The 20,942-nt window shown below is 35.0% G+C and overlaps 1 protein-coding gene across 2 annotated transcripts; it reads right to left on the bottom strand.

Annotated features, from left to right (window-relative positions):
- Positions 1-4,385: 4,385 nt before the first annotated feature.
- Positions 4,386-14,451, bottom strand: si:dkey-8e10.3 (serine/threonine-protein kinase SBK1). Of its 2 annotated transcripts, XM_051653533.1 has the most exons (4): positions 14,398-14,451; positions 12,420-12,601; positions 11,306-11,508; positions 4,386-6,443 (listed from the first exon to the last, which is right to left on the bottom strand). In XM_051653533.1, the coding sequence occupies exons 2-4, from the start codon at positions 12,586-12,588 to the stop codon at positions 5,796-5,798; spliced, it is 1,020 nt and encodes a 339-aa protein (XP_051509493.1). In that variant the 5' UTR covers positions 12,589-12,601; positions 14,398-14,451; the 3' UTR covers positions 4,386-5,795. The 2 variants fall into 2 exon arrangements, with proteins under 2 accessions (XP_051509493.1, XP_051509494.1); XM_051653534.1 differs by lacking the exons at positions 12,420-12,601; positions 14,398-14,451 and adding an exon at positions 11,624-11,646.
- Positions 14,452-20,942: the final 6,491 nt, after the last annotated feature.

A 20,942-nucleotide genomic window follows, 5' to 3' on the forward strand; every position in this document is an offset into this window, starting at 1 on the left:
TAATCCATAAAAAGTAACTGTAGTCCGATTATAAGTATTTTCAAATGTAATTTAATCCAATTACAAGTACTTGATTTTTGTAATATGATTAAGCAAACCAGATTACATGTAATCCATTACTACCCAGCACTGTCCTTCAAAAATAAATAAAAATAAAACAATGACAATAAAATAACGGTTAGCCTACAAAAATCATGGTTACTACAATATTACTATAGAAAAAAAAAATGTCCGCCAAAAGCTATGGTTACTATAATCTACGATATTGGTAGCACTTTATTATTTTTTAAGGTAACATTTGTTAACATTAGTAAATGCATTAGGTATCATTAACTAACAATGAACAAAATATTTTTTCAGTATTTATTAATCTTTGTTAATGTTAGTTAATTAAAATACCATGTTTCATTGTTAGTTTATGTTAGTTCATATTGCATTAATTAATGTTAATATATACAACTTTTGATTTTAAAAATCATGTGTTGAAATGAACATTAACCAAGATTAATAAATGCTGTAAAAGTATTATTCATTGTTAGTTCATGTTAACTAATGTTGTTAACTAATGTTAACAAATGTAACCTCATTTTAAATTGTTACCACAATATTACGATAGTAAAACCATAGTTAAACTGTGGTATTTGCATAGTAAAACCATGATACTGTACCCACAAAATTATGATTTTTATTACTTTAGTTTGCATTTTCCTGTATTATCACTATGGTTTCACTACAAATATCATGGTTAAAATATGGGTACTGTAGTAAAACCATGGTAAATGTATTGTCACGGAACGCAAAACTATTTCAGGAAAAAAAGGGGCTCCATAGGGGCTCATTAAAAATAGGGATAAAAAATCTGTTTGAGAGAACAATTAACTTGCTTTAGCACCACACAGTCGACATATATAAATATGATTTTTTTTCCACATCAAACCTATTGTTGTGATACAGTTGAGAGTGTCACAGTTATGTGTATTATTATTATTATTACTATTATTATTATTAAGTATTATGATAATTGCTGTAAACAAACGCTGCAACTCTGCTATGCTGGGTCTCCAAGGATTAAAGTGACATTAAGTAATGATTGTTCAAGTAATATATACAGTGATGTAATTGCATAATTAAAATATTCATTTTTTTATGTTCTTACTGAAAGTTATTATGCAGTGTTATCAAGAACTGATCTAGCTTTTTTGTTATATTTTTTTTATTATATAATATTTTACATTAAAATACCAAACTGTTTGAGTGAAAATGCCTCATAATTTAGAGTAACGCTGTTATATTTATGTTATAATCCTGTAAAGATTTAGCCTATATTTAATTTATAAATTAGCTGGCTCTGCTAGCCAAACTACGTGACCGTTACATAACTATAACGTAATATGATGACCAAACTTTCCTCTTGGCCACATAACTGGTTACAGTGTGACAACCGGAAAAGTGAAATTCCTGGATTCGTAGCCACAACGAAACTTTGTGACTATGCCAGTCCGTCACCGTGACGTTGTGGCAACGTGGATCAATAGCTGTGTGTTGGTAAACAGTCATTTTTGCTTTGAATTATTATTTTATGGGCAGACATGCAGTAGTCTAACCTAATTTATGTCCTCATTTACCCAGCACTAATTCGAAGGCTATTTAAACAGCTGTTAATTAAAATTAATTAACTTTATTTATTTCGACAGAGAACACAGAAGGAAGAACTACTGGTCTAAATTACATTTGTGCTCACAACTGATATGAACTTGCAAACAGTACTTAGACAAGCTTTGCACAAATGCCTTAAAATACATTTGTTCATTTAATTAATTAATTAATTTTTTAGATATTTAAAAATGGTTAATGACTTATAATCAATATTATCTTCATAATATCTACATAAACTTTTCAATAAATAATTATTTAAATTATAACAGCAAAAACAAGTAAAAATGAAAATATATACACATTTATATTACATTATAGGCCTATAGCATCAAATGTATTTACATAAAAGCTTATCCTGGATGATACACGCCCATTATAAACATTTGGCATAATGCTAGCAGACATTTCAGATGACTAAAGCTGCCAAATAGTCACAGATGCAAAATATTAACAAAACTACTTCAACTAGAATGGCCATACATTCTCTGCACCACTGTGAGAGTGCAAAATGTAGAAAATGTCTCATATATGAGATTTTAGCCTATATAGCATTTATGGTATACTGCATTTATGAGCTAAAAACATGAGCTGGAAGAATGGTTGTAACTAGTTTTACAGCAGCCACTGCGGATAATATTTAAGTGCCCTCGTAAAACACAAATTCTAAATGACAGATGAGTTGTCATGTCTACAAAAGTCTAGAAGCTCAGAATGCATTTTAAATACAGTATATAGATGGTTTGTGTATAAGCACTAATAATGTTCCACCTGTGCTCACCTGTATTAAACAACATATTTCAGAAGAGTTGAGTGGCATTTACAGTATAAGCTAGATAAGGTAATAAGAACCTCATTTTGATGCAGCCATAGTGTCTGATACGGTTTGTGTTTAACAGTAATTATAACAGCTGTGGAATTGACAGCACAGTGCTGCGTGATGACTTCATTCCCACATCGTGTCAGGCCACGCCAGATTTCCAGGAACTGACACCATATCAACATGTTTATTAGCGAGACGTGCGTTGACACATTTTGTAGGAATTTCATTGCAATACATAACAAAGTATCAAACCAAGGGACATCTGCAAACAGATGATGGTAGAGCTTTTTTTCGGAACTACAGTAACCACATTTCTGAGCCATTTTTGCAATGACTTTTAATGGGGTCAGTGTGATTTTAGTGGATGTATGAAGTTCACTCAAGTTCACACAGATGTCCTCACAGAGTAACCACATGTGTAGTTCATTACATTAACTACAAACATGTTTCACTTATGTTTGTCAACCAGAAAGTGTTAAAATACAAAGTATATTACTCTCAACTAAACCGTTCTCCCTCTTAGTGTTGGGAAGTCCAAATAATTTTAGTGAATTGGTTCATTCGGACAGTTCATTTCAATAAATTGGTTAAAAAAAACGATTGACTGATTCAATTTTACTGTATATAGCATTGGGAAGTCAATTCATTTTGGTGAATCCTTTCAATCGGACAGTTTATGTAAAACACTAGTCACTTAGCTTTTTGTTTTTAAAACAAAATATTTAGTTAATTGCTGATGTTTCTCACTATGTTTTTGACTCAGCTATGAGTTATTATTATTATGCTTTGAATCAAAATCATATTTATATGCCATCAAAGCAATAACAAACTTTTAAATATATAACTATATTTAAGATGATATTATATCTAGTTTTTAGATTTATATTTAATTAATTGTTGATGTTATTCACTATGTTTTCGACTCCACTATTGGTTATTATTATTATGTTCTGATATGCCACAAAAGCAATCAAAATCTTTTAAATATATAACTATATTTAAGATTATATTAAACGCCTAAATATAACTATATTTATAGTTCATTTAGCTGTATATTTATATGGACTAAACTATATATTTATAGAACTTTTGATTGCAGTATTAAATCATATAATTTGATAGTTATTTATTTAACAATATTTTCTTCCTTAAATAGCTTCAATTAAGTTAGCAGGGTTTTTTTTTTTTTTTTTTTTAGTACGTAGCCTGCAGTGTAGCTAGTATAATCATATAATATAATATGATATGATATGATATAATATAATATAATACAATATAATATAATTTTATTATTAAAAAAATAATAATTATGAGTTGCTTGTAACACTGTTTAAAATAAATGCCACTTGGTTCAATATTTTGTTTTCTAATGCAATGACAATAATACATTTTAAGTGTAGCTAAATTGTCCAAATATATTTTAAAGACACTACAGGTTTTTGTATTTTATTGGAAGACACTCCATAGGAAGACTAACTAAAACGGATTGTCATGTATTGCTGAGTAGTCAAGAATCAATTATGCAGTTAAACCTGATGCATTTGGCTTTAATGGAGGACTTATTAATGAAAGTCTTTGATTGGGGTGTGATCAGACCACCCCAAAGGAACTGCGGTAACACAATCTTGATTCGTCTAACCCTCTAAATATGCTGCAAAGCAAAGGTAGCCGCTGAGCTCAGTGCTTCTACCAAATTACCTCCTACCTACTGGCGTAAAGAGACCCCACTGGGATTGTTTCTCTAGAGCCGGGCCTTAACAAACACCAGCCTGGGATCCATCAATACCTCACCAGCTGCAACACATGCCCCAAGATTATTGAATGTTAATTGTAGAGGGTTGTAGTTTTGGTATGTGTAATGAATGACTGGGGTTACGAGGAAAAGCTATGAATGACTTATGGAGGGGGTTTCAAAGCTTTGACAATCCACCCTATTAATCAGTGACCACACATCTGTAGTTTGTCTAAAAGAAAAAAAAAAAACAGTTGATTTAAGTACTGATCATAGGCATGGCCTGACTTTAATTGATATGCCATTTAAATGCAGTGTTATGGTTGTCTTTAGTACAAATGGGCGTAAATTTACTAGAAATGAATGCTTTAAAATTCTAAAAGCAAAAGTCAAATGTCTTGTAAAAACTTATTTTAAAGCATCAGATAATATTGCACCCTTCCACATGCCTTTTCTTTTCTTTTCTTTTTCTTTATTATTATTATTATTATTATTATTATTATTATTATTTTATTGTTTACAATCAAAATTATTTTAAGGACATTTTATTGTAACACATACTGTAACACCTCACATTAATCACAACAATAGTAAGTGTGTATCCAGTAGAAAAATGTATAGCTAATAAAGTCTTACTAAGGTCAAATAAACATGTATAGGCCTATATATAATATACATCTGTAATGAAACATCTCAAAACTAAACCATCACAATAATATGCTATATAGCATTAAATATAACATTTGTGCCTAATACAATGTACAATATTCCAGGATAAATACAATGTAAAGGTATATTTCTGATTCAATACAAAATAAGCTGAATTGGCAGCATTTCTGGCAGAATGTTGATTACCACAAAATATAATTTCTAGTTGTCCCTACTTTATAAAATAAAAGTTACAGTGAGGCACTTACAATGGAAGTGAATGAAACCAATTTTTGGAGGGTTTAAAGGCAGAAATATACAGCTTATAGTTTTATAAAACACTTACTTTAACCATTCTGTTAAAACAAGATTATTTGAGCTGTAAAGTTGCTTAAATCCTCATTTTACAGTAATTTTAGGGTGCATTACATTTTCATAGCAACAAAGTTGTAAAATTGGATATAGCAATTCTCAGATAAGATAGTAAGCAATTTTATCTCACTAAAATGATCGTAATATGCATATTGTTTACGTCTTGTGGCTATACTTTTGAAACAGAGAGTATTTTAACGTTTACGGATTGGCCCCTTTCACTTCCATTGTAAGAGCCTCACTGGAACCCATTTATATTTTTTATTTTCTTTTAAAGGAGGTTTGAAATTAAAAGATCTTATGGTTGACATTTGAAATACATTTTTGTAATAATCAATATTTTGCCACAAATTATGCTGTCGATTGAACTTAACTTGTATTGAACCCAGAATGTTCCTTTAAGATCTACAGTATCAACAGCATATTTGCATATACTGTATACATAACTGTGTGTACATACTGTGGGAAGCAATGTTATTTTAGTCCACCAGTCAGCTCAAGTCCTTTGCACTGCAATGGGAAACCAATTTATCACTCATTGGCCACTCAAAGAAACACATGACATCATCACTGTTCATTGCTGTGGCTACTTCTGCAAGGACTTGGTGTGCGTGTACTGACCTCCCCATTTTCCCCCACCCATCCATTGACTCCCTTGGCTCGCACCCAGTCCATACCCACGTAACCTTTAACGTTCCCTACCGAGCACCTTTCATTGGCATCCAGCGCCAACATCATGCTAAACATCTCAACACACACGGGCGTGAACCTTTTCCACTGAGACGGCACAGAGACCTTCTTTGGTTCCCGCCGCCAGTCTGCGAACTCCTCGTAGAAATCGTCACTCTCATTGCAACATTCCCAAGGGAAGAAGCCGGTGAGAATACAGAATAGTAGAACAGCAAAAGCCCAGGTGTCTAGACTGGGTTCCACACTAAGTGGAGGAGCTTTCACCTCCTTCTGGCCTTCCTCTAAGACCATGGCGCACAACTCTGGAGCCATGTATGGAAGCGTGCCTGATATGAAGCTGATAAGGGTTCCGCGTCTCTGGGTGAGGCCAAAATCAGCTAGTTTGACCCGTCGGCAATGGTTATCCAGTAGCAGTACATTCTCAGGCTTGATGTCACGGTGGACCAGCCCACGCTGGTGGATGAACTCTAGAGCACTAGAGATTTGAACTGCACAGCGTTTGACTGCACATTCTGCGATGCCAACCTTGAGAGAAACACAGAAAAGCAGTGTAAACTCTATCAAAATAAGTTGTTAATTTAGAAGGAAGTTCAAAGATTGGACCTCAGATTGTTCACAATGCATTTTATGATAATTGTCCTCAAAAGTGTTTTTTTTTTAATCGACAATCTAATTGGCTGGCTTTACACAATATCTAGAAGCAGGGGCATCACTTTGTACTAAAAAGTGGTGGGGACAGTTTGGGTGGGGGGCGGCGGTGACGTCACAAAGTGGCAAAACTCATGAATATTAACTAGGTTATGTGCAGATAATGTTAAATAATATTTTATTGTGTTAAAAATTTTCATTCTTGATTACCAATTCAAGGGCTCCAATAAATATTTCACATAATTAATTTGAAAACTTGATCCATACATGTTACACTAGCAGTTCTGGGATTTTGTTAGTCATTGATAAAAACATGGATGAATAAGATTTTAGCCAGAATGAATGACTGGCCTCATGGTGAAGTTTTCACCTCCAGTACAAGTAGTTCCGCTGTCACTCAATGTCACTGATAACAGCAGAAACAATCATGAATCATAACATTTTAACACAACACATTTTACTGCCGGATCACCATTTTTTTTTTATCACACACAAACGAAATGGAAACTCCTGCTCAAGAACTGGAGATGTTTCTTTTGCAGTAGACACTTACCTGATGAAAGATATTTCAAAAAGTGGTAGGGATAAAATTGGCAAAGGCAAAAAGTGGTTGGGACATGACCCACTCACCTCACCTGTAAATTGCGCCTAAGTCTAGATGTCAGGATTCACAGGTTTACAAGTTTTGTTTCCAGGCTACTACAATGAGCATTTCCAGTGAAGAATTAGTACCTGGACTTGGAAAATTTTGTGAGGTTTATGGCCTCAAATCATGAAAAAATATTCAAATGATATCAATGAGCAAATCTGTACAAACTGCTTTGCTCTCAAAGTTATTTCCAAATTTCAAATTTACCAATCCCTAAACATCATGTTGTGGTGGGTCAAACAGTCCCTTTTCATTCTATGTTGGTGGCCATTGGCCAGAATAAACTGCAATGTGGACAAGACTTTTTGCCGATAGTCAATAGGCTGTGTTATATTAGTTCAATGGTATCTGGTAATTAGTGTCTCCTATGTCACGCAGCACTCTAAAATAAAATATTGATGAAAAAATGTATAGTTTATGAAGCTGAAATGGGCCAATAAGTTCAGTAATTTATATAAGTTAAATCGGTAACACTTTATAATAAGGTTCTATTCGTTAACACTAGTAAACATTAGATCATGTTGGTTTATTAATTTAATGTAGAAAATAGATCAGTATAAACATAACCTCATGACAACATGTAATAATTTTCACAAGATAAAGAAATTATAAGATGTCGTATGACTTGGCTTCCCATAGAGACGAACAAATCCACAAAAATAATTTCAAATCATTGCAATACAGACATCAAATTTTCACTAGCCTCCTATGCAACACTTTGTTTTAGGAAAGGAAACCTCTGTGAACAAATTTGGTTACTCATTCCATATTTATTTATGCAGTACAAATGACTGATGTAGGTCAATGAATCGTAATACGCTTAATTCGTTCCAAATCCCAGTGTTTTCTTTCTTCTGTGGTACACAAATTATTTTCATATTAAAATCATGGTTAAGTTTAGGGTGAGGGTGAGGGGTTAAATATTATGGTTAGGCTTAGGTTTGAGTTAAGGGTTAAATTTCAGGGGGAAAAAATAATAACATTGTTCATTGGTTCGTCTGTTTTTCTCTATGGGGGTAAAAGTTGTACGTTTTTGAAGAAGCCAACTTGTACAATTTCTTATGATTTCGCCATACTGTACTAATTATTGTGACTTTCATGAGTTGATATGTATGTAAAATTAACATTAATCAAAATTAATAAATGCAGTAAAAGTGCTGTCCATGACTAGTTCATGTTAACTTATGTAGTAAACTAAAGCTAATGAATAGAACCTTATTGTAAAGTGTTACCGTTTTACGTCACAAAAATTAGTCTCAAAAAGAATCAAATGGTTTGATATTGACACTTTGCTTTTGTGCAGGCACTAAATTTTCAGAAGATTACATCATGCCATGATAAATTAACATATAATGTTCCATGAGTTTAGGAACCCCTGTTGCGTTATTGCCCTCTTAAATCTTTCCAGGCTTCATTGTGTCTGGCTTAAGGTTTCACAGGGTTTGCTGAAGTAACAGAGACACGACTGCTAACAGAGAAAAGCAGCTGCTGAGTTCTTTTACTCGCACATTACACCCTCCGACATTTCCTAGGAGGACATGTGAACATTACCCAAATATGTAAAGCATACAGTCTGCTTCTTATTCAGTCTGAAAAGCATGTGAACATGCCTGGCGTGTAAACAAGGGCTGTAGTATATACCAGGGCAGACTTGGAGTGACTTTAAGGATTTGGTGCCCATGATTAATTGGCCACGTTGGTCAAGTTGCTGTGCCAGCATAACTACAATGTACAAATGATTCTTTGGTCAAATAAATAATGCAGAATTTTTTTTTTTTTGGTTTAGCCTACTTACTATTCCTAAGTTTTATCAACTTTCAGGAACACAAGTATTGTAATGCTTCTCCGTGAAGCTACAATATATTCCGATTTTTTTTTTTTTTTAAGTTGAGCCAACAAGCACAGCAGAGAGTTCAATTAATGCATTTATTTATTTATGTTCAAAAAGGCCTACATTGAAAAAAATGGTTTTGCAAGAAAAAAATGGTTCAGTCCCATTTTATCCTCTTCCCATCATGCAATAGGGGATGTATTATATGGTTTCTTTGTTTGACTGTTTGCACAGTTTTATATACATTGTCTTTGACTGTTGCCAAGTTTAATAAAGTGCTATCTTGTAATGTCAGAATGAGTTTGTAACTCTTTTAAAATTATCAGTTTCCCTAGTCGTGTTTCATGTACACAATGTTCAGGTCTGTGTCTGCCCTCTAAAAATTATGCAGTGAATGTGAATAGTGACTAAGGCTTTCAAGACATTAAAAAAAAAAATTAAAAAAAAAAAGAGAGAGAGAGAGTCGTATGGGTTTAAAAATGAAATTGTTTTTCATTTCAGTTTGTTCTGAATATAAATGTGATTGTTTCATTTCGGATCTGTCGTTCTTCAGCCTCCTTTCCAAATGGTAAATAACATCATATTTAAAATGAGAGTAGATGGTGCGAAGGGTGGGTAATCAGATATTGTAAGAGAAACAAGCAACCTGGCATGGAAAAACAAGGCCAAAATAAGCGACTTACCTCAACAAAATATGCAACCCTTTGGTCTTTGATTTAATGAAAAATTATCGGAACAATTTAATAACATTATTAATTGTTTAATGGTGTTCATAAATAATGTTTTCACTTATGTAATGTAGTAAATAGTTTAAAACAACAAGCACTATGCTCTCCATAACATGTACATTTCTTATTGAAACATAAGGTGAAGCTTATAGTGTTGAACAACTTAAAGCAGGTTAAATGTAAATAAAGGGAACAATTTGCATAGAATTATTTTTTCAGTTTTTCCACAACTCTTCTTAGAGTAAATATAAAAAGTTAATTGTCACAATAATGGCAGATTTTATTTGACTTTTTAACTATAGTCAAGACGTTTATTTTCAATAAGTTTTTAAAGTTCGACAAACACCTACATTTTTACAGTATATGACAGGGCTCGTCAACTGGCGACCCACAGGCCAAATCCAGTCCTCAATAATTTTTAATCGGTCCCCCAATTTATTTTCATGAAATCGCTGCAGAATGCCTGATACATTTGAGCACTTCCTGCACAAAACTGGGTTTAAGGGTAACACTTTATAATAATGTTCCATAGTTAATACATATCAAATCCAAGTGCTGACTTTGTCTGTATAACCATTTTTTTCTTTCAAGAAAAAGTCTTTCATGAGGGCATGTCTCATTAGGCACTGATTTGCCATTGCCAGTTAGCTTGTAGTATGCTACCAACACAACACAATTTTGTGGTGTTCGTTTTGTGATACGTAACAACTTAGTAGTTACTTTAAGTGATCAGTAGTTAGTTGGTCATTCTCGGGTGGCTGTGGCTCAGGTGGTAGAGTGGGTTGGCCACTAACTGCAGAGTTGGTGGTTCAATTCCTGGCCCACATGACTCCACATGCTGAAATGTCCTTGGGCAAGACACTGAGCCCCAAGTTGCTTCCAATGGCAGGCTAGCACCTTGCATGGTAGCTCTGCTGTCATTGGTGTGTGTGAGTGTGTGTGTGAATGGGTGAATGAGTCACAGTGTAAAGTGCTTTGGAACTGCTAATGTTAAAAAAGCACTATATAAGTGCAGACCATTTACCATTTCAGTATGTATAAAATATTCAGTAATTATTGATTTTCTAATAGTGAACTACCCCAGTCATCAATTTGCCATTAACTATGAACTAATTAATTACTCTTCCATATTAGTTAGTAGTATTGACTGAAGAGTTAATGCTGTACTCTTCATTTGTCCTGCATTAGTTCCTACATAGTTAAGTATTAACTATTGAACATTATTATAAAGTGTTACCGGTTTAAGTTTTGAGTTTAACAACATTTATTGGTAAGTTTATAAAAGGAAAAGAAATAGGCATTTTTTAATTTTCCATTTTTGTAAACGACAGCCCTGAAATGTTAAAATAATCATTGATTTTTATTATGTAAAGTAATTTTTATCAAAACCTATTTGTTAGCTGAAGATAAGCCAAGTAGTAAGGCTGTTTAGTTTTGTTTTTCATGTTAATTGATGTTTATGTTACCAACAATGAAAGTGCCGAGATCTAATAATTACTCTGAAAATAGTTTGGTCCCTTTGAGTACCCACCCGTGGCTGAATGATGGCGAACAGGTCCCGTCCCATAACAAGTTCCTGGGCGAATCCATAGTGTTCGTTGGACTGGAAGGCGATTCCAAACAGTCCAACAATGCAGGGGTGACACGACAGATGGAGGGAAATGCAGTACTCTCGCAGGAAGCCTTGCAGCTTGGTTGAGGCCTTTGGCAACACTTTAAGAGCCATCGGTGTCCCTGCAACACAATCAGCAGTGAAAAGGAAATATGATCATAGGACGTAGTGCTTTTGGATTACTATAGGTTTAGATAAACATCTCTAGAGATGCATAAAATGACACATGGTCATTACTTTAGTGGAAAGCATTCTTGTCTTGATGATTTCATGGGAATATGGGCTGTTTGTGGGAGTACAAGGCAGGGAGGGAGTGTTTGATTCACATTGCATGTCAGCACAGATCTCAATTATTATTATTTTTGGCATGGAACAAAGAGTTCCCTTACTAAAATTACTGAGGCGGTAACATGGTGCATTTATTGTATCAAATAGTAGTATCATGGTACTTTGAAATATACCAAGGTACTGAATGATTCCAGTATTCATATACCACTGTATTTACATGAAAGAATACCATGGTATCACTAATGGTATATGTGCAAAATAAAATGGTATTACCATTGTATATGTGTAATGTGCAATATGTGTATATGGTATTACGATGGTACCATATATATAAAATAACACACAGTAGTACCATGTTACTTTTTTGTAGTTTTTTGAAAGTCTGAAAGGGTGAGTCAAAATGGATTTCTTCTTTGACTTTTTTAATAATAATAATAATAATAATAATAATAATAATAATAATACAATTCCCACACTTTTTGTATAGAAATTGGCTCACTTTAAAAAATGTGCAACATCTAAATTTACTGTTTTTATTCAAATCAATCAACATGACTATGTTATTATACACCAATTAATGTACTTTTAATGGGCAGATTGTAAGTGAACAACTGTACATCACTTTTTACAGTGTATTGTTTCAAAAAATAGCAAAACTGCAAGAACCCTACTTACTTTTGAAAAGCAAAATGAGTGACAATTCATTCAACTGTCTCTTGCTTAATAAATGTTCTCAATGACATACCCTTGCAGCGGTGGGTGACCAGCAGAACTTGACCATATTTGCCTCGGCCAATTTCTTTAATGATGTTAAAATGTTCTTTTATCTCTAGATGACATAAACTCTGAGAAGTCAACTTCATCAGCTCGTCTATCAGACTGCTGCCGTCCTCTACTGAGCCCAGCTCAATCATTGTACTACCTGTCCTATTGGAAACAAATAAAAATTGGTTAAAATGTACAATAAGGTTGTATTTGTTAACATTAGTTAACAACATTAGTTAACATGAACTAACCATGAACAATACATTTTTACCGCAGTTATTAATCTTGGTTAATTAAAATTTTAACATATTACTAACACATTTTTAAAATAAAAATGTTTTTTATTTTAAAATTACCATTATTTAATGCAGTATGTACTTCCATGAACTAACAGTGAACAATTCCATTTTAATAATTAACATTAACCAACATTAATAAATGCTTTAAATGATGATTGTTCATTTTGTTCAAGATACCTTATGCATTTATTATGTTAAGAAACTGAATGTAAAGTGTAACCGAAAAACCAAGTATATTCAACACTCTCTAATTTGACATGCTCTTTAGATTCTGTGAAATTTCACAGGGTTTAAAAATTCCCAGACAAAATTATTCTCCACACAGAATAGTAGTAATATAAATTAAAAAAGTAATATAAAATGTACTAGGTACTTATTTAATTTTGTCAAGCAACTTGTAAATCAGTTTTTATTATTATAACCCTTATAACAATAGTAGTACCAATGGTAGTAATTTTTAAAGTAAAAGTCCTTTTATCCATGATATTTTGGTGTTAATTTGTCATTTTAAAGTATTTTTGTTAGCCTAATTTACAGTATATATATATAAATGTTTACTTATTTCTGTTTATGTTTAATGTGTATATTATACAAGTTTGTTGTTTTTTATGCCAGTGCAAAATGCATATTTCCAATTTATGGCTAATTTAATAGATACTAAAGTGTAAGCTAAACTAATATTTATACATTGAATAATTATATGTAATAAGAGCAACAACTTCCAGCTTCTAATGCAAAATACAATTGAAATTTCCACTGCATTCTTCAACCAATTGTGGAAAGTGCACTTTTACTGTAAGAGTATCAAATACATCATCTTTTTATGTCAAATTTTGTATTATTATTTTTACAAAACAATATTATATTATGAGCTTTTTAAAGTCTTGTATGTTGCAGTGCCTGAGTATTGCTGTGAACTAGAATCTGTTTGTGCGTCTTCTCTTGTAAAATCTCGCCACACTATATCTGTTTGTGCGCTTCACTCATCAATGTACAATCAACACATTCCCACTGAGATTCCAAACACTCACTACATGCATTCCTGTGTGCATACAAAACATGTATAAAACTTAATACAGGATGTGCTGTTGCAGTTCTTTCTTTTCTTCTCTTTCTTTCTTAACCTCAACGAGCAGGTTGGTTTAAAGTGAAATTTGCTCTGCATCACTGTTCTTCCATTCAAAAATTAATAACAGTTTTCTACTCATTGAAAAAAACAAAACAAAACAAGAGTTAATACCATGAATAATGTTGTGATTTTGCACTAATAGCCTGAGCTGTGCAAATTAATATTCACAGAAATAGAAATGATGAAAAAAATAATAATATATATATATATGTTTGAGAAATCCAATAAAATCTTTTGGAGAAAACTTTTCACAAAAGTTCAATATAATTTTAAAAAGTTCCAAAATTATTTTGAACAAAACTGACAATTAAAAATGTTGCTTTAATATCACAATAGATATATTCATCACAAAACTGCATTGGCAAATCTAGAAAACATTCACAAATCACTATGTCAGTTTAAAACAATGCAAAAATTAGCTGCCTGCATACATAAAACAGCATTTCTCAAAAATGCACAGGATTCAACTTTATCTACAATGTACATCTACCATTGTAAGCTGTGTAGTAAAATCTCTCACTCTCTCTCACCTCTCTGCAGTTGTGCAAAGGATCAGAGTGCACAACCAAACAGCAATAGAACCAGTGCAGCAGCCGAAGCCAATGCAGAGTGCTTGGAGTGAGGACTCCTGTTCTGTGAAGAGCTTTGAGCAGAGCGCTCCTGTAAAGCTTTATATGGAAGAAGAACCTACTCTGGGAAGAGTTGCACTTCTCTGATGCTGACTCCACCCGTACCCACATACGTAAACCCATACACAACTAAACTCATACTCTACGTTCACACATGTTCACTTACATACGTGTATATCACGCACATGCTCACCCTATCTCACACATATGCACATGCATTTACTGTACAGCACCTGTGCAAGCTAAAGCTGAGACATTATCGTATAATGTGTATCATAGATCACCAGATATGTGTATGCACATTCTCGCACAAAAAAATTACCGAAGATTTATGTTAAGTAACAAGATATTGTTTAATCGTGGTGGAGAAATTGTGCATCAAAAGCAGAACTTTTTGTGTTAGGGTTAGGGTCACACATGGGGTTGTACATACCATCTCTCTTCAAAGAACAGTTCATCAGCCTGATCAAAGCTAGACAGCATACTTTCTCTGCTTCATCAGATTCTATTTTTATCCCCATTCAGCAGTGCTTTTATGAAAGAGACACTGTATTCAGGAGTTCAGATCATTATATGATTCACAAAATGACTAATGTAACTTTTATGTTTTTATGTTGCATAATAATTCAATTAGTGTTGGGGAAGCTACACTGATGAGCCCAAAAATTATGACCACTCACATGTGAAGTGAATAACGCTGATCATCGCTTAACAAGGCCACATATCAAGGTCTGGGTAGATTAGATAGTAAGTGAACAATCAGTTCTTGTAGTCAATGTGTTGTTTGCAGGAGAAATGGGCAGGAGTAAAGACCTGAGCGACTTTGACAAGGGCCAAATTGTAATGGCCAGATGACTGGATCAGAGCATCTCTGAAATGGCAAGGCTTGTGGGGTGCTCCCTGTCAGCAGTGGTAAGTACCTACCGACAGTGGTCCGAGGAGGGACAAACCACAAACCGGCAACAGGGTGTTGGGCACCCAAGGCTCATCGATGTGCGAGGGCAATGAAGGCTATCCCATCTGGTCCGAACAGAAGGTCTACTATGACACAAGTAACGGAAAATTTTAATGATGGTTACAGGAGGAATGTGTCACAAAACACAGTGCATCACACCCTGCTGTATATAGGACTGCGTAGTCGCAGACCGGTCAGAGTGCCCATGATGACCCCTGTCCACCACTGAAAGCACCTATAATGGGCACACGAAGAAGAAGGTCATCTGGTTCCATAAGTCCCATTTTCTTTTACATCACATGGACGGCCGTGTATGTGTGCACCGTTTACCAGGGGAAGGGATGGCACCAGGATGCACCGTGGGTAGACGACAAATTGGTGGAGGGAGTGTGATGCTCTGGGCAATGTTCTGCTGGGAAACCATGGGTCCAGCCATTCATGTGGATGTCAATTTGACACGAGCCACCTACCTAAACATCGTTGCAGACCAGGTACACCCCTTCATGGCAATTGTATTTCCTGATGGCAGTGGCCTCTTTCAGCAGGATAATGCACCCTGCCACACTGCACACATTGTCCGGGAATGATTTGAGGAACATGATGAAGAGATCAAGGTGTTATCCTGGCCTCCAAATTCTCCAGATCTCAATCCAATTGAGCATCTGTGGGATGTGCTCGACCAACAAGTCCGATCCACAGAGGCTCAACCTCACAACTTACAGGACTTGAAGGATCTGCTGCTAATGTCTTGGTGCCATATACCAAAAGACACCTTCAGAGGTCTTGTAGAGTCCATGCCTCGGTGGGTCGGCACTGTTTTGGCGCCACGCGGAGGACCAACAGCATATTAGCCGGTGGTCATAATGTTTTGGCTCATCTGTGTATTTGAAACTGTAGCCTGCTGTATTTTAGGCCTATTAGAACAGGGCTTTTAAAAACTTTTAAAAACGTTTGTAATTTAGTTAGCTGGAAATATTTTAAAATATTAATTCACCACATAATTGCATTTTGTTTCGCAATCGTTTTATGCAGAATGATATATTTCTTATACACAATCACTGCTTCGTTCATCAGATGTGCATTTTAATATTTCGTTTTCAAAATTTGCTGTGTGGGTTGAGATTAAAGCTTCCAGAATCAATGAAGACAGCGGATGCCCTGTGTATGGTCCTGCTAATGACAGCAAGCATTGACTGAATATAACGAGGTTCACCATGTTATTGCAGAGCGTTAAAACAAAGAGACATGTGGAGGCTGCACTTTAGGGACCAATCAAAGGGAGATCTACTCTTTACTCCCAAAAGTAATAACGGTAACAGCAATGCTACACAACATGTGCGGTACTACACAACGCATGGTGCAGGCAAGAGCACCCTTAGGTGTCAGAGGGGAAGAGGAGAGGAGGATGATGAGCCAATATACTGTACAGAAGATTTTCATGCACTGCAGCAAGTTACTGACTTTTTTCCTTCTCTCTCTGATTGTAATTTTTACAGTTCTCTGCAACTATAATCCCACCACTTTGTTGTTACCAACTAGTACACAAATATATTTTATTTGTTTACTTATTAATTTATCTGTTCATCCAATATTGACTAACCATTTTATGCATTCATTATTATTATTATTATTAGTCTTGTCGGTTGAAAAAATAATCAAATAAAACATATGTATACTCATATTAAATTAGCATAAAGTGTAGCTATAGGTATTTAAATTGTATAAGGTGTAATTTTGCGATTGTCCTGCAGGTGTCTGCATAAGTCTGTCGTTACGATGTTCTTAACGTTGTACAAGTATTCCAGAGCACTCGTTAATCTATAAGCATTTTCAAGTACTACTCAAGTTTCGATGCTTTTGGGAAACGGGCCGCAAAACTAAGATGAATCGTAAAATGGATTCTACGATCTACTTAGGCTTACGATGCTTTTGGGAAATGAGGCCCAGATCAATTTACACTATACTACTAAAAAAGGGACAGCTTCGTCTAAAAACTATTTTGTTAAATTATTGTATTTAGGCTAATATTACACTATTATTTTGTATCTCAAAAAAATAAATAAATAAATAAATAATAAAAAAAAAGAAATAAAATTGACTCAAATGAATCAGCCAGTCGTTTTGTAACTTGTTCATTTAAATGAACCATCTGAATGAGACGATTCACTAAAATAAATCGGACTGCGTCACTAGAGTCGACTTAAGCTGTGCCCTCACTAAACGATTCTTGGTTAGATTATGCTGTCACAGACAGATTTTCGAGGTCTGCGCCAAAATGTTCAGATCACAGCCAAACCAGTGCTCGCTATGGTCAGCGATGCTCGTTAAGTAAGAGAGCAGTTCAGTGACATGATCTAAGCAAGTCTTGAGCTGTTACAGATGCTGCAACATTTTCAAGCATATTTGATATTATCACCACATAATGATAATATATGGTCAACAGAGAATGGTCAGACTGGTTCGAACTGACAAAGTGTACGGTAACTCAGATAACCGCTCTGTACAATCGTAGTGACCCTAAACCCTAGTACTCCAGAGCACTCGTTAATCTACGAGCACTTTCAAGTACTACTCAAGTTTTGATGCTTTTGGGAAACGGGCCGCAAAACTAAGATGAATCATAAAATGGATTCTACGATCTACTTAGGCTTACGATGCTTTTGGGGAATGAGGCCCAGATCAATTTACACTATACTACTAAAAAAGGGACAGCTTCATCAAACTGCGAAGAAAAACTATTTTGTTAAATTATTGTAGATAGGCTAATATTACACTATTATTTTGTATCTCAAAAAAAAAAAAAAAAAAAAAAAAAAGACATAAAATGGACTCAAATTAATCAGCCAGTCGTTTTGTAACTTGTTCATTTAAATGAACCATCTGAACGAGCCGATTCACTAAAATACATCGGACTGCATCACTAGAGTCAACTTAAGCCGTGCCCTCACTGAGCAATTCTTGGTTAGATTATGCTGTCACAGACAGATTTTCGAGGTCTGTGCCAAAACGCTCAGATCACAGCCAAACCAGTGCTCGCTATGGTCAGCGATGCTCGTTAAGTAAGAGAGCAGTTCAGTGACATGATCTAAGCAAGTCTTGAGCTGTCACAGATGCTGCAACATTTTCAAGCCTATTTGATATTATCACCACATAATGATAATATGATGAGAGAGGTCAGCAGAGAATGACCAGACTGATTCGAACTGACAAAGTGTACGGTAACTCAGATAACCGCTCTGTGCAATTGTAGTGAGAAGAATATCATCTCAGAATACTATTTAGAGATGCGGGTTGGCGCTGTTTTAGCGACACGAGGGGGACCTCAATATTAGGCAGCAGTGGCGAATTCTCAGGGCCAGCAAAGCCTTCTCTGCTGGCCTAACATGCCAAATAAATAAATATTTTTCATCCTTTCATTCTCAATCACCTTTTTCCCTATGTATTTTTAATCACTTTCCACTCTTAATTAATCTACAAACAAATAGAGGAAAACGAAAAGTTTATCCAGTCAGAATTTGTTCCTTGATGCTTACAAGCGAAGTGTGACAGCTGATTCACAAATCGCATGCCCGAAGCCGTGCTCGTTAGCAGAAGCAGCGCATGAGTCTGAGCTCCACCCCGTTAGGCCTTCAGAATTTCCACAGAATCCCTCAACAGTGCAAATGAATGAGCAACTAATGTCAGATTGTCAGATTCATCAGCCAATCAGATTGATTTATTTGTTCTTGGTGGGTGTGATCTTTAGGATATGTCCTGGTCGAGGCCTTTTAGCTGGCCTTGAGTGACCCAATCACACTTTAAGTGATGTAATTTGAAAGCAAAGAGCATGAGATCGTCATCACTGCCGCTATCGCCATTGAGAAAGAGATCCTTATGGATTTAAAACATGAGATGTTCTGCATGACCATGTGACTGCTTAATTTATTAAACAGGAAAGGAGGACTGATTTTCACTTCAAGTAAATTGGTAAGTGCTTTTTGCATTGTTATAGCAACATCATGAGTTTTCTAAGTGTAAATTAGGATTCAGTGTCAGATAAAGTTTTGAAAAGTAGTGCTGCGTTCCATTCAGCTCAGAAAGTCGGATTTTACAGTTTCCTACTAGGAAAAGTGCAATGAAATCTTAAAGTCAGAATTACAACTTGTAGGCTCGTGCAGAAATTCTCAACTCCGATTTTGCCGAGATGCAGGTGCATGATGTCACACAAACATGTCGACACTCAGGGAGATATACAAAGTAGTGATAAACATTCACTTTATTAAGTAATATCGATAAATGAGTTCGTTTCCACATTACATGATATTAAAGCTTGTTTAACAAATGCCTGCAGAAACAGGTGTATAAAACATTATAATCTCTTTTGATAATCGTTCACCTGAAGCACAAATGCTAGTGCTGCAGCATTGTTTATCAGTTGGGTTGCTAGGAGACATCTCTAATGAGAGTCAAACCCCTGCTAAGCTAACTGGAGCATTGCAGTTCCGAATATCGAGGAATGGAATGCATTTATGGTCGGAGATATCAAGTAGAAATATCCCACATCCAACTTGAATGGAACGCAGCATAACCGTGTACCCTGACGAAATGAAATTTATTGCAAGCAACATTTAAATTGCAAATATTATTAGATATACTTTTCCAGGTATTATAGACCTCCATGGTAGATTCATATGAAAAATTATGATTTTTGATATTCATTTCACAAAACAGTCATGCTGCAGTTAAAATTAGGCTTGCTTGAGCATTAAGTGTTGTTTCAAGTTCTGGCTTTCGTGCGTGGATGTGTTTTTAAAATGTCAGGTGGTATTATTAGTTGACTGCCACATAATGTATGATGGGCATAGCGTCTTATTCATTGTGAAACTGTGTTTTCTTAGTGGCTTGAATCGCACTGAAGGCCTAGACTTAAAATGCACGGCCCGCGGCTGTTAGGCAGGTGGTTTTATTATTGTGGCTGATCGGTGTGGTTTGGATCACTTAGGCATAGGCACAGGGAAAGTGTTGTGCCAGTGTGAAATATCTCGAGAGACCATTGGGAGTGGAATTACAGATCAGTGTGGACATACAGACAGTCAGCCAAATTTGTAGCTGAAGCCGAATCATTATTTCCAAAACATGCATCACATGCAACGTGCTACTTGTCAGTGATCACCAGTGATCTAGAAAGCGGTTGCAAATTAATTGGTAAACACAAAAGGGACGCACAAATTACCATAATGGTTTCAATGAGATAATACTACTTCATCGCCAGAGGAATGTTAATTTCGAGTGAAAAGCACAGATTGGATTTGAGGGTGATCACACTGGCATGTGGGAATGTTTTCAAGTGATTTTTTTTTTTCTCGCCGGTGTGAATAGCCTAATGTGAGCAACTCATCTGGTTCTTTCCACCTGTTCACAAAATAGATTAACTAGAACACTATAATCAGATTACATATCAGGTTTTATATTGTGTGCCACTTACAACTCAACCCATGTGGCATGTGAGCAC

Source organism: Myxocyprinus asiaticus, chromosome 24, assembly GCF_019703515.2.
Source record: "Myxocyprinus asiaticus isolate MX2 ecotype Aquarium Trade chromosome 24, UBuf_Myxa_2, whole genome shotgun sequence".
NCBI lineage: Eukaryota > Metazoa > Chordata > Actinopteri > Cypriniformes > Catostomidae > Myxocyprinus > Myxocyprinus asiaticus.

Bases quoted from the DNA above. Each gene is read 5' to 3' on its own strand.
- si:dkey-8e10.3 (XM_051653533.1), bottom strand. From the start codon at position 12,588: ATGATTGAGCTGGGCTCAGTAGAGGACGGCAGCAGTCTGATAGACGAG. The intron at 11,509-12,419 runs GTATGTCATTGA...ATTGTGTTGCAG, and splicing joins GGTCACCCACCGCTGCAAGG to GGACACCGATGGCTCTTAAA. The intron at 6,444-11,305 runs GTGGGTACTCAA...GTTTCTCTCAAG, and splicing joins TCGCCATCATTCAGCCACGG to GTTGGCATCGCAGAATGTGC.